The following is a 12,265-nucleotide window of genomic DNA, read 5'->3' as shown; positions in this document are numbered from 1 at the left end:
TTTTTTTTTTTTTTTTCCCTTCACTATTCTAGCTCAACTTTGTGAGTTGAACTTACTGGAAGGTAGGGAGGCCTTTCTGAAACTTTTTGAAGCTTGTAAAAAATATTTTATTGCTTCAGGAAATAAGATTTAGTTATGTGGTATACTCTACACGTACGCCAAGTTCTGGGTCATGCCAAGTTCTGCTACTCTTATTAGAAAAATTTCTCAATCTCTGTTGTCCAGACAAAAGCTAATGTTTATAGGAAACAATTTAAGATGGCAGTAGAAGTTTTTTTCCTACAATCATGGGATCCCATTCAGTATCCAGGCCCCCCCAAAAAAAACCCACAAAAAAACAAAAAAGAGAGAGAGAATCAAGCTCAGAGTTTGCCATCTTTTAGAGTGGAGGGTAGAAAAAGCACTCAGCAAAAATGTCTGCATAAATACTAGCAGGAATAAATAAAATTATCATCATAGGGAAAAAATAAGAAAGACTGCACCTTAGAAAGTCTCTTAGCTGCTCTCCAGCAATGGCCAAAGACTCAATAGTTGAGTAAGAGGGTGTCCTGGAAAGGTTTTGCAAAGTCTGTGATCAGAGCAACTAAAAGCTACATCTTTGGGGAGTGCTTTTCATTTGTTGTAGTGGAGTCAGTGTAGCTCTTCTGAAAAGAGCAAGTTATAAAGTCCAGTGTGCGTACCGGTGCAAACACACACACACACACACACACACACACACACACACTCCCCTACCTTTTTCATATTTTAAAAAATACAGCCAAATAGTTCACACTTCCAAAGAGACTATAAATATCTGATGCTTTAAAAAGTCCCTGAGGAGCCTCCTTTCTGTTCATTGCACCAAATGAAGACACTAATAATAATAATACTCCACCTGAACTTATCAGCGTAGCTTCTCTGTCTGCCAGCAGACTCCCCTGCCTGGGACCTGTCCCGAGGAGAAATGACATCAGTCGCTTGGCGAGGCAGACAGGGATCTGAGCGGGGCCAGTCTGGAAGGCCCGGGTGCGCCCTGAGAGTAGCAGAGCCCGCGCTCCTCCAGTGCCTACGCGGCCCCTTGCTCCTGGCGAAGTTCCGAACCCGGAACCTGACCCTTACACTTCCTCCGAGGTTCCGCGTTCCCGCTGAGGGACCTGACCGGTGCAGGTGGCAGAGCATCAGGCGGCCTCTCCATCGCCTCCCCAGACCCCGACCCCGACCCGGACCCAGCCCGCCACGCGCGCCCGCCCTGCTCTGTCCTGCCCACCTGAGGCTCCACATGTAGCTGTGCTTGTAGGGGAAGTAGCTGCCGGGCTCGCTGCAGCAGTACTTCAGGTCGGCAAAGCCGCAGCAGTAGAGGAGCGCGGCCCCCTCTCCACGCCGGGGGCACTGGAAGGGCTCCACGAAGGTGTGGTTGAGGCTGTAGTAGCCAGAACACAGCCGGTTGGTCTCGCTCATGGTGGGCGGCTGTCTGCAGGGCCACGCGAGTCCTCCGATGTGCCCTGGACTAGGCACGTCCCGAACCCCTAGCGCCTGGCTCTCCTGCGCTCAGGAATCAGGACGCCTGGGCGCTCAGTCGCCGCGCCCTCTGCGCTCTCCCTCTGTCCTCCCGGTTCCCGGGCGCTCTACTCTCTCTCTCTGCTTGTCACCACTGAGCGTCCTCGTGCCTGGCCCCGGCACTCTTCTCCCGCCCCTACCAGGGCTTTCTTTGCGTCCTGCTGTCTGCTGTTTCCTCTCTACTTTCCCTTTGCTCATCAACAGCCTGAGTCCATAGCCATCCCACTTCCTGCCAGAAAGGGCTTGCCCAGGAGAAAAGTGGAGGTGTAGGACCTAGCTGCAGTCTTACTTGCCCAGGGATAGGGCAGGTGGGTTCTAGGGAAATGGAGCAGGGCTGGCAGAGCCTTCACCCGCTGGAGTCATTGACTCCAAGAGTGGGGAAGTGGGCAGAATAAAAGACAGCTGAACCACCGGTGAATGCAGTGAGTGTTTTTCTTCTTTGGTAAGTACACACGTGTACTTATTGCAATTTGATGGTTGTAAAATTTTTAAAATGAGCAAAATTTTCTCCAAAAACTAGTTCTAGGTGTTTAGAAAACATTTTTCAGTTGCACTCTGAGTTGAGCTTAGCATGTAAAGAGAAGGAAAGGCAAGAGACGGAGGTGAAGAAAAGGGAGAAATTTCTGGAAAACAAGGCAAAAAGAGTAAGAGACCTTCAATAAATCTTAAAAGTGCTGCAGAAACCACTCTGATCCCTTTTCTGCTTGGTATTCTCATTTTCCCGATTGGTTTGTTTGGTCTTTTAGAAAGCAACAGTAGAGCATGTTTGTTTTAATACTTCAAATAATATTTAGATGTATAAAGAAGAAACTATTGATATCCTTTCGATGGAAAAGCAAGAGACTGACATTCATAGTCTTCAAGACAGAGAATTCTTCCTTCCTCTTTATTTTTGTGTCTTTCCTTTGGCTAGGGGCTTGGTACATGCCAAATGTCGTGAACTTTACCTCCTGTGCTAGATATTTCTGTAGTCTTACTAATATTCTTGAGCTCCGCTCTGGGATGCAGTTGCTTTGAAACAGTTTGATTATTTCAGGTTTACTTTTAAGCATTTTTAGGCAGACCTAGAGCAGACTTTAGGACTGAGTCATTTTTCTCTGCTCTCAAGATCACATCCTTCTGGGTACTCAATATTTGTGAATTCCCAAATTTAGCTCTCTGACTTGTGGGAACACAAACTGTTCCCAGACCTGTAAGAACTCTGCTCCTTTCAGAGGTTTCTTTTCCTGGGCTCAAGTAGATTCCTCCCAGGCATGCACTGATCAGTACTCAGCTGAAGGCACTTCTGATTCCCAAAGCTTGTTGTCTTTTCTCCCCCAGCTCTTCACTCAGCTCTCTCCTCTGGCTCTATGTCCTGCTTCCTAGCCTCCCTGGCTTCCTGCCTTCACAGCTCCACCTTCTCAACTCAGGGAGCCACCTGAGCTCCATCTCCTTTGGCCTCCCTGCACTGCAACCCGGAAATTCTCATTATGAAGCTCACTTCACCTCTTTTTCCATCTCTCAGGGGTCACTGCCTGCACTACCAGCTGTTCATGTTCATAACCCACTGTGTCCTGTATTTTTTCATTCAGTTGTGTCAGGGAGGAGAGTAAATCTGGTCCCTGGTATGTCATGGACTTGGCTGGGGAATTGTACACAATCCAAACTAGACCAGGTAGAGTCTCCTGTGACTGAATCCCACCATGTGGATACAAAGCCACAAGAAGCTACAGGAAAGAGAAAAATGAAAAAGAGGACAGTAAAAAAGAAGGGTTGGAAGAATATTGATGCCTTTACAATTCATGTTCAAGTCTTTCCAGAGGACTGTGGCATTCCTACCCTGTAGCTTCTTGAAATATCTGTTACCTAAGAGTAAAATCTCCTTTGCTGGTGAGAGTGCATTCAAATTTGTTTCTATGGCAGTCACGTACCACACAGTAACACATCAGTCAACGTGGGCCCCATCCACAGTGGTTGGCCCATAGGCTATCACCTAGTGGCTTCATAACCACCTTAGTTTGTGTAAATACACTGTATGATATTCATCCAATGTCAAAATCACCTAACAATGTATTTCTCACAATGCATCAAATGATGTAAGACTGTTCTTGCAACCAAAGAGTTCTGAGGACATTTTCTAGCATAGGTGAAGGAGGAAGTAGTTGAGAGGGAGGGGAAAACTGAAGCTCTTTAATCAATAAGGATGTTCCCTTGGAAGGGGAAGAAATAACATGCTGTGGTTTATATCTAGGTGTTCTCAAGAGCCTCATACTCTCAGAAGCAGGGCTTTTGAAAGGTGATTGAATCATGGAGGTGCTATAGTGAAAGGTGATGTAAAGAGGTAGGCTTGGTTGGAAGAAGTTGATCACTGGGAATGTGACCTGGTAGGATGTATCTCTCTCCCTTCTCTCTGCTTCCTAACCACCATCACACGAGCAGCTTTGCTGCCCAATCCCTTCCACCGTGCTGCCTACCCTGCCAGGACTGAAACTTCTAACACGTGAGTGAAAATAAACCTCTCCTCCTGTAAATTGTTGGTGTTGGGAATTGCATCTCAGTGATGGTAAAGTGACTAAGATGTAACATGAGCGGACTTGTCTTCCTGTTGTACAAGAGTAAGAGAAATTTGGTGATTAAAAAGGAGGGACACGCTTTTGGACAATATTGGTGGTCACAATAAGATATACAAAAGTCTTCTACAGAGTGGGGGGAGATAAAGTGGAATCTGGAAGGCCCCCATTCATTTTGAATCAGGTATTGGCAAAAAAAGAGTAACTCACCCTTCCTTTTTCTCCCAGATTTAAGTGGAAACTGTCATTTGTTTCTTGGCATATTTATAAATATAGGAGAGGCATTGTTTGAGACTGAGACTAAGTTTGATGAGACTAGGTGGTCCAGGGGCAGGTGGGTCCTAGGGAGTGGCAGAAGTAGGGCAATACTATGCTTTGAATGTGTCCCCAAAGGAGCATGTGTTAAAAATTTCATTACCATTGGAACAGCACCAAGACCTGAGACTCTTAAGAGGTGAGTATGATGCCACTGGGTTCATTGTAAAAGAACAACTTCAACCCCTTTGTGCTTCTCTCTCTTCTGCCCTCTTACCTTCCACTCTGACATGTAGCAAGAAACCCTCACCAGAAGTTGAATCTTGACCTTGGACTTCTCAACCTCTAGAACTGTGAGAAAATAAAATAATAAAATAACCAACTCAAGAATTCTGTTAGAGTAGCCGGAGACAGATTAAGATAGATAGCCAGCATATCTAGCCTTTGGTTTATGGAGCCAGGTGTTTCCAAGGATCAAATTTAAAACCAATCTCTCAAAATTCTGTTCATTACGTGTGGCTAGAGAAGTTGGTTTAAACCATTATCTACTCAAAGATTCTGCCTCTCTCTATATATATCAGATAATGTGACCCTGGGAATTGGAGGGAGATTGGTACTGCTGGTCTGACAGTCTGAGTGCCTAGGGCAGTGATTCTCCTACCAGCAGAAGTGATCATGTCTTCTACACACTGGGACCTGAGACTACCCCTTGGCAATCTCACATTCCTCAGGCCTCTTGGAGAACATCCTTCCCCCTTCTCTCTGGTCCATGTTCTAACTTTGATTGTAGTCTCCAGTGATGCTTAGCAATATTAAATATAAATTTCTGTGAAGGTTTCCCAGTTCAAAGCTAGGCCACTGCGCAAGTACTGGCAATAGCACCGACAGCAACAGCTTTGTGGATGTGGCACTTATGTCCTGGGTGGCAGCAGAAGACAATGGTGGCAGCTTAGTTGGTATTAGTGGGCTGCAAGACTTCAGAGACAGTAGAGGACTTTGAGTTAATCAAGGCTAAAAGGGTTTATTTGCAAAAATTAGTTGTTTCCTAGAATTCACCTATAAATAATTAGGTCAGTGGAAAGTAACAGAAATACTGAATTACCGAGTGGAACCCAAGCAAAGAAACACTTGTAATTACTATTTGTATAACATCAGTTTACTTGTAGAAGATGTTAAGCTGTGGCAGCACAGGCTGAGTCATTTCCAAGCCTGGAATACTTTCAATAACTACAAACTTATAGAAAGGGAAATAATGTACACCCTTTTTATATAAGATTTTTTGATAGAAGAATTACCTAGAAAGTGTTACAAAGTTTTATGATGCATTTATTGTATAATTTTTTTAAAGGTTGACCATATGCTCCTATATATTGACAATAAAAAATATAACAATGCTTAGATTTTTTAGACAAAAGATTCATTGATGTTATTCTATAAATAGTTCATAGAAATGATAGTTTATTTTTTTCATTTATCTTTTTCACTTTGAGAAGGAGTTCGGTACACACTGTTATATTTTTTTTTTCATTACACTTATTGGTACCTTTTAGGTATACAATACAGTTACATTCATCTTTGGGAACTTGTACCTTTACATGATGTATCTTGGCTCTTATTTTCTCCCCATTCCCCTACCGTCCCTTCAATCCCTCCACCATTCCCTATTTACAAAAACCTTTTTTCCATTTTTTCCTTTGCTCACATTTTTTCCTCCCCTTTTTTTCTTTCCCTTACCTCTCCACTTTTCTTGCTCCTTTAGACCTTTTCTTCTATTTCACATTATCAATTACACATTTTGATCCTTATTTGCACTTTTAATTTTCACACCAGAGAAAATATTCAATATTTACACACGTGTGTCCTATTTATTTCACTTCGGAGTATCACCTCAATGGGCATCCATTTAGCTATAAATTTCCCTAGCTTCTCATTCTTTATGGCTGAGTAGTAGTCCATTTTATAGAAAAACCACATCTTCTTTATCCAGTCTCCAGTTGATGGGCAACTGGGCTGTTTCCAAATTTTAGCTATTACAATCTGTGCTGCTATGAACATCGTTGCACATATATTACTGTGGTATGATTCTTTTCAATATTTTGGAAAGATACCCAGCAGGAGAATACTGGGTCAAATGGGACCTCTAACCCTAGTTGTTTAAGGTATCTCCATATTAATTTCCACAGTGGTTGCATCAGTCAGCACTCCCACCAACAATGGAGAACAGTTCCTTTCTCCCCACAACCCCACCAGCATTTGTTATTGATTGATTTTTTTCTTTTCAAAATATGTTAATTAGAGCTTATTCATTTTACAAAATATTGGGTTTCAATGTGGTATTTTCATACATACATATAATATATTTTGATCATTTATTGGTTGATTTCTTGATAGCAGCTATTCTTTCTGGGGTGAGGTAGAATCTCAGTGTTGTTTTCATTTGCATCTCTCTGATGACCCGTGATGTTGAACATTTTTTCATGTATTTATTTGCTGCTTTTATATCTGAGAAATGTCTGTTCTTTTCAGATGCCCATTTTTGAATTGGGTCTTTATATTTGGGGTGACATTTTTTTAAAGTTCTTTATATATTCTAGATAGTAGTCCTATGTCTGAGGAATAACTGATAAATCTTTCTCCCACATTGTAGGTTGTCTCTTGGCTCTGTTGGTGGTTTCTCTTGCAGTGCAGAATCTTTTTAATAATCTGAGATCCCAGTTGTTGATTTTTTTTTGTGCTAGTTACTGTGCTACTGAGGATTTGTTCATAAAGTCTTTTTCCTTTGTGTTGTCTCCAAGAGTTCTACTTAATTTGTCTTCCAGCAAGTTTAGTGTTTCTGTTTTAATATTTAGATCTTGAATCCACCTTGATTTTAGTTTAGTGCATGGTGAAAGATAAGGGTCTAGTTTTAGCCTTTGGCAGGTTGAAGTCCAGGTTTTCCAACACCACTTATTAAAGAGGCTACCTTTCCTCCACTGAGGATGGTTGGCTCCTTCATCAAATAGAAGGTGGCTAAGTATGTCTGTTTCTATATCTTCTAATCTATTACATTGATCCTCTGGTTTTTTTCTTTGCCAGTACCATGCTGCTGTTGTTGTTGGTGTGTTTTTTTTTTTTTTTTTTTTTTTTTTTGCACAGTGGATTTGTAATATAGCTCTCTTCTTGTTCCAAATGAATTTTTGGCTTATTTTCTCTAGTTCTATGAAATACACTGTTGAAATTTCAGTTGGGATTGTATTGAATCTGTAAAGTAGTTTTGGTAGTATGGCCATTTTCACTGTGTTAATTCTTCCTACAACTTTACCCTTCAGGATGAGGACTTAGAAGGAGTTGGGAAGGGAGGGATAGATAAGTAGAAGGATAGGGAAAGATTAGAAACGAGGCCAGAGGACATAGGAAGATCACACAAACTTTGGGAATCTGTTGAACACAAGAGAAAAAGGTAGAACAAAAGAACAAAGAAAATAATAGAACAACCTAACATCAATAACTTCCTATAAAACTAATGACAATCATGAGAAGTAAAAAGAGAAGAAAAGAAAAAGAAAGGGAAAAAATAAATCTGAATTAGGAGAGCAACAGGAACAAAAAGGAAGTGAGATGAAGAACACATGGGGGAGAAGAAAAAAGAAAAGGACAAAATAAAAAATAAATTTGAAAAAAATAAAACTTAAAAAGGGTCTTCTTCAGGGTATGTCTCTGCTGTCACAATAGACAATGTGGGCAACAGTGTGCAGATCTAAGGTGATTAGTCTCAGTAAGCCAGCCAGAGTCCACTGAATTCAGCCTGATTTCTGGTTTCAAGGTCCAATTTGCCCTCCCTGACCTCCTGCTGGATTAAATTCTACAAAGTTCTACTGCAGGTTCCAGCTGACCTTCCCCCAAGATAGTCAGGTTCTGATGAGAGGTGGTGATCCCTCCAACTTACCAGCTGTGGTCGTCTGTGTGCCTTTATTGCAGAGATCCTCTTCACTTTTCCAGTGGGCTTCAATTTTCATCAAGGAGCCTTAGGGAGTCCCTTGCTCTGTTTTTCACTTCTGTTCTGTCTTCTGAGGCTCAGAACAATGGCCTTTATGACCCCCTGTACCTCTGCAGTGTGGATCCCAGGTACTGGTGCACCCAGAGGCCCCGGCCCAGGGGCCCAAGGTTGGGTGTGTGTGGGGGTGCAGCCCAATGTTGCTACTGGAGGCCTACATGGCTGGGCTCCTCAGAGGCTGAAGGGGTAGTTCTCCTGGCAGCCCACCCGCTTAGATTTTTTAGATAGAGAAAAACAAATGTTGAAGCATATAATATTTATATTATCTAGATTATGACAATATTGTTAGAACTGATATGAATTTATAACATTCAAATGAAGTATGGACACATTTAAACATTTGTTAAAATCAAATGAAATCTGATGCTAAGCATCAATATAAATGGTAGGAAATTTAATTTCAGTCATATTTTGGAAGACTTTTACCTCTTCCTTAGTAGTACAAATGTCCTGGAGAAATAATCAATGCAATTCAAACAATCTGTGGGTACCAAAACTAAACTTTTGACAGGTGTAGGCATATGAGTGTGTATTTTTTGCAGGCTAGTAAAACAGTAAAGTCATACTACTTTTTTTATTATCACCATGTGCCAGAAATTTTGAATAATACAGAGATAAAATATTCTGTACTCATAAGAAATCTTGTGGGTCTAAATTCTAAACAATACTATGAATATTGTTGCATTTTAATAACCCATACACAAGCTACAAATTAGCTTTAGTACTTATTCTTTGATATTTTATTCCAAATGAATTTTTAATTAATTAGATGAACCTTCAGGTTTTATTCTTGTTCTACATTTATAGATCAATTATGCACATTTGTTTAGCAATAATTTACTAGCTACTAGGAATCATTTGAATGAATTTTGGTAGTGTTACACATTCCTGCATTTAAACAGTAGACTCAAAAGAAGCAATGATAACCCAGTGATTATACAGATGAATACATAAAACATCAGTTACTTTAATTTTATCAGCTGTATGACATTGTGGAGTTGCCATTTCTGCTTAAAATTTAAAACAGTGTATCAGAATACAAACCACAGTGAATAATATTGTTTAATTCCTACATTTTCTCTCATATGTGATTCAAGTGAATTTAAGTAATATCTTTAAAAATTTGTATTTGCACTTAATTGTTTAAGACTGAAGAATGAATTAGGAAAAAACAATTATTATTCTATGATTAATTCTAAAAATGAATTTAAATGTTTTTAAAAATTGGCTCCTGGCACCAAATGTGCTGGCTGTGCCTGACATTCAATCCAGTATAGGTACCGTGACTTTTAACATCAGAATTTTTATAAAGGTGGCAGGTAGCAGGTCTGTCCAATATCTCAGTCCCTGAGAGAGTTTTCATAGCTTCTGAGCATTTACTCATTTACTGCCTGTCAATATTATAACCACCTCTGTCTTGCTTTACAATTCTACTTTTGACCTGTATTTTTGAAACAAAATTCTCTAAATACAGCCCCAGGGCAAAGAAAATCTCAACTTTCCTTGTGTGTGTATCGTTAGAAGGAGATGAACTAGGATGGGAACAAAGAATTTGGAGTCACACATCTCATTGTTTCTTTTGAGATGGGAAGCACAAAGCAATGTGAATGGACAAAAGGGTGCCTGCTTAGATGGTAAACATTGGTGGGAGTATCTGTGAGGGTGTTGCTGGAAGAGATTAGTGTTTGAACCTTTAGGCTGGGAAGAAAAGATTTCTCTCACTTGTGTGAGCAACTATCATCCATCATCCAGTGAAGGCCTGAACAAAGAGAAAACATGGAAGAAGGGGGAATTTTCTTGCTACTTCAGCTGATACATCAGGTTTTTATCTCCCCTTGAACATCACTGTTCCTGGTTCTTGGACTTTCACTCAGACTAGGATATTGCCCACTGTTCCACCCTGGCTCTCAGGCCTTTGGGATTCAACTGAAACCACACCATCAGCTTTTTAGTGACATTGATGACATTGATGGAACCCTTCTGTATCTATAATCAAGAATCAATTCCTTATAATAAATCTCCTATATATTTCTCTTGGTGTATGCTATTTGTTTTGTTTTTCTAGAGAAGCCTAATACATATTTAAATTTTATCTTGGGTTATCTTGCTGCATTAGTCAAGAATATTTTTATAAAGAGCAATTCTTGTAAGCACAGAACAATCAATTTAGAGAAGTAAAAATGATTGCATTTGTAGTACTCTTAGATCACACAAGTTTAGAAATATACTCCACTTGAATCACCAGGTTTGTTCATTGTAGTTTGGTTTTATTTTGTAGAATATTAACAATGTTCACTTGATTATATTATTGTTCTGTGGTCTTGTTGGTAAAATGTGTTATTGTGAATAATGTGGATGATAGTGTTTCTTTGAAGGTGTAAAAGATCACATTTTTATAAGATAGAATACATCAATTAAAACTATAGAGTTTAACTATGGGTGTTTAAACATCTAACCACCCAATTGTGCATGTTGTACAAGGTGAACGCATTCTACAAGTTGTTAGGGACTCTGCTGCAGTATGTTTCTTCAACACTGCCCTTAATTTTCCATTCAGCAGATGGCAGATATTCAGACTAGATGACTAATACTTCCTATGTACACAGAGAAAGCAAGTTCTCAAAAGATACCTATGGTGGTTCTTTTAGATCTAGAGCATTCAACAAGAGAAGAGGAACCCCCTTTACTGGTAGGACTGGAAGCTATGGATGCAAACCCCAAAATGCCAAAGTAGCCCTTAGTCTCTGACTCCACAGTGTGCCAAATCATTCATCGCAACAGAAATGGCTTCACCACTGGCTGCATCTCCCGTTCTTGAACCACAGCCTGGTTTCCTCAACAGCCTCTCTATATCATTCAGCTTAGCACATAGTGAGAACTCAACAAAGATTAATTCCTTTCTTCTACCTTTGCTTCTCCCATTACTGACTACATAAATGAACAAACGAGTGGGTTCCTACCTGTCTTAAGGCTGATTTTCTCTGTTCCATGGTCACATGACATAACATACTGGCACATAGTTCCTGAATTTTTGCCATTTTCCTCCAGGTGTAAAATGATTGCCCAATTCTTCCAACCTTAGTATTAAATCCCTGGTAGGGGAAAGAGTCCACCCTTTGTTCAATCTGCTTATGTCAGGTAGAGCAACTGAACTGCCTTGATGGCCCTAAGGTGCAAGGTCATGACTGAGGGTACAGATGGGAAGTCGGGAAGAATTTCTTTGAAGATAATAAGACAGCTATTCATCATTCCTTGTAGCTCTCTTCTTCATGATCTTGGTTCTGTCCCAAGGTTTGTCCTGTTCAGACTTGATACAGCTAATCTTCCTATGACCAATTTGGGTCACGTTAATTTGCTATTTTTAAAGGTAGGATTCCTTTTCATTTATTTTATTTTATTGTAGTGCTGGCATTGAACCCAAGGCCTTATGCATGTAAGGCAAGCACTCTACCACAGAGTTACACTCCCAGCACCATGCCTCTCTGTGAATCATCTCGACAAGTCAAGTGTTAGGCTTCTCACATAGTGTCTTCTCTATCTCCCCTTCCTCACCATCTGGGATCCCCACCCATCATCTCCTGATAGTATTAACAGAAGTCAGTTTAATCCTAACCCTTCTATTCCAACTCCAGTTATATTGTCTTTGCATTCCAACAACACCTTTCTTGTTTCATCAGCACTTTTAGAAACTACTGAAGTTTTCCTTTTAACTTCTGAAGCTCAGTGACTTGGTTCTGAGATTGCTAGTTAACACCCAAATTCCATTTCCTAACAGAATCAGTTGAAATAAAGCTAGAGAATGGTAGATTGTACTTCTGGGGCATTTTTCCATCAAATGGGCTTGTAGGGGCTGACATGAGAGTCCAACTATAATTTATAATATTAACTCTGA

General features: G+C 40.4%; 1 protein-coding gene and 1 long non-coding RNA gene across 3 annotated transcripts in view; both read right to left on the bottom strand.

Annotated features, from left to right (window-relative positions):
* The window catches only part of Shisal2b (shisa like 2B), a 16,955-nt gene extending 14,856 nt beyond the window's left edge, over window positions 1–2,099 (bottom strand). The window contains exons 1-2 of one of the 2 annotated variants that reach the window (XM_010637233.3): window positions 1,247–2,099; window positions 875–928 (exon numbers count right to left, since the gene is read on the bottom strand). In XM_010637233.3, coding sequence (XP_010635535.1) covers window positions 875–928; window positions 1,247–1,437 — 245 coding nt within the window. In that variant the 5' untranslated portion in view covers window positions 1,438–2,099. The remainder of the gene's footprint in view (window positions 1–874; window positions 929–1,246) is intronic. The other variant, XM_010637235.3, reaches the window with a different exon arrangement.
* A 2-nt stretch (window positions 2,100–2,101) lies between these two features.
* LOC117285213 lies at window positions 2,102–8,299 on the bottom strand. Its single transcript, XR_004516197.1, has 3 exons — window positions 8,266–8,299; window positions 4,618–4,691; window positions 2,102–2,159 (listed from the first exon to the last, which is right to left on the bottom strand). It is a non-coding gene; the product is annotated as an uncharacterized LOC117285213 (long non-coding RNA).
* Between the last annotated feature and the right edge of the window lie 3,966 nt (window positions 8,300–12,265).

The sequence above is a fragment of the Fukomys damarensis genome, unplaced genomic scaffold (assembly GCF_012274545.1).
Source record: "Fukomys damarensis isolate Sample0158 unplaced genomic scaffold, DMR_v1.0_HiC HiC_scaffold_1, whole genome shotgun sequence".
In the NCBI taxonomy this organism is placed as follows: Eukaryota; Metazoa; Chordata; class Mammalia; order Rodentia; family Bathyergidae; genus Fukomys; species Fukomys damarensis.
The sequence above is the reverse complement of the archived record's forward strand: the minus strand, read 5'-3'. Positions and strand labels throughout refer to the sequence as shown.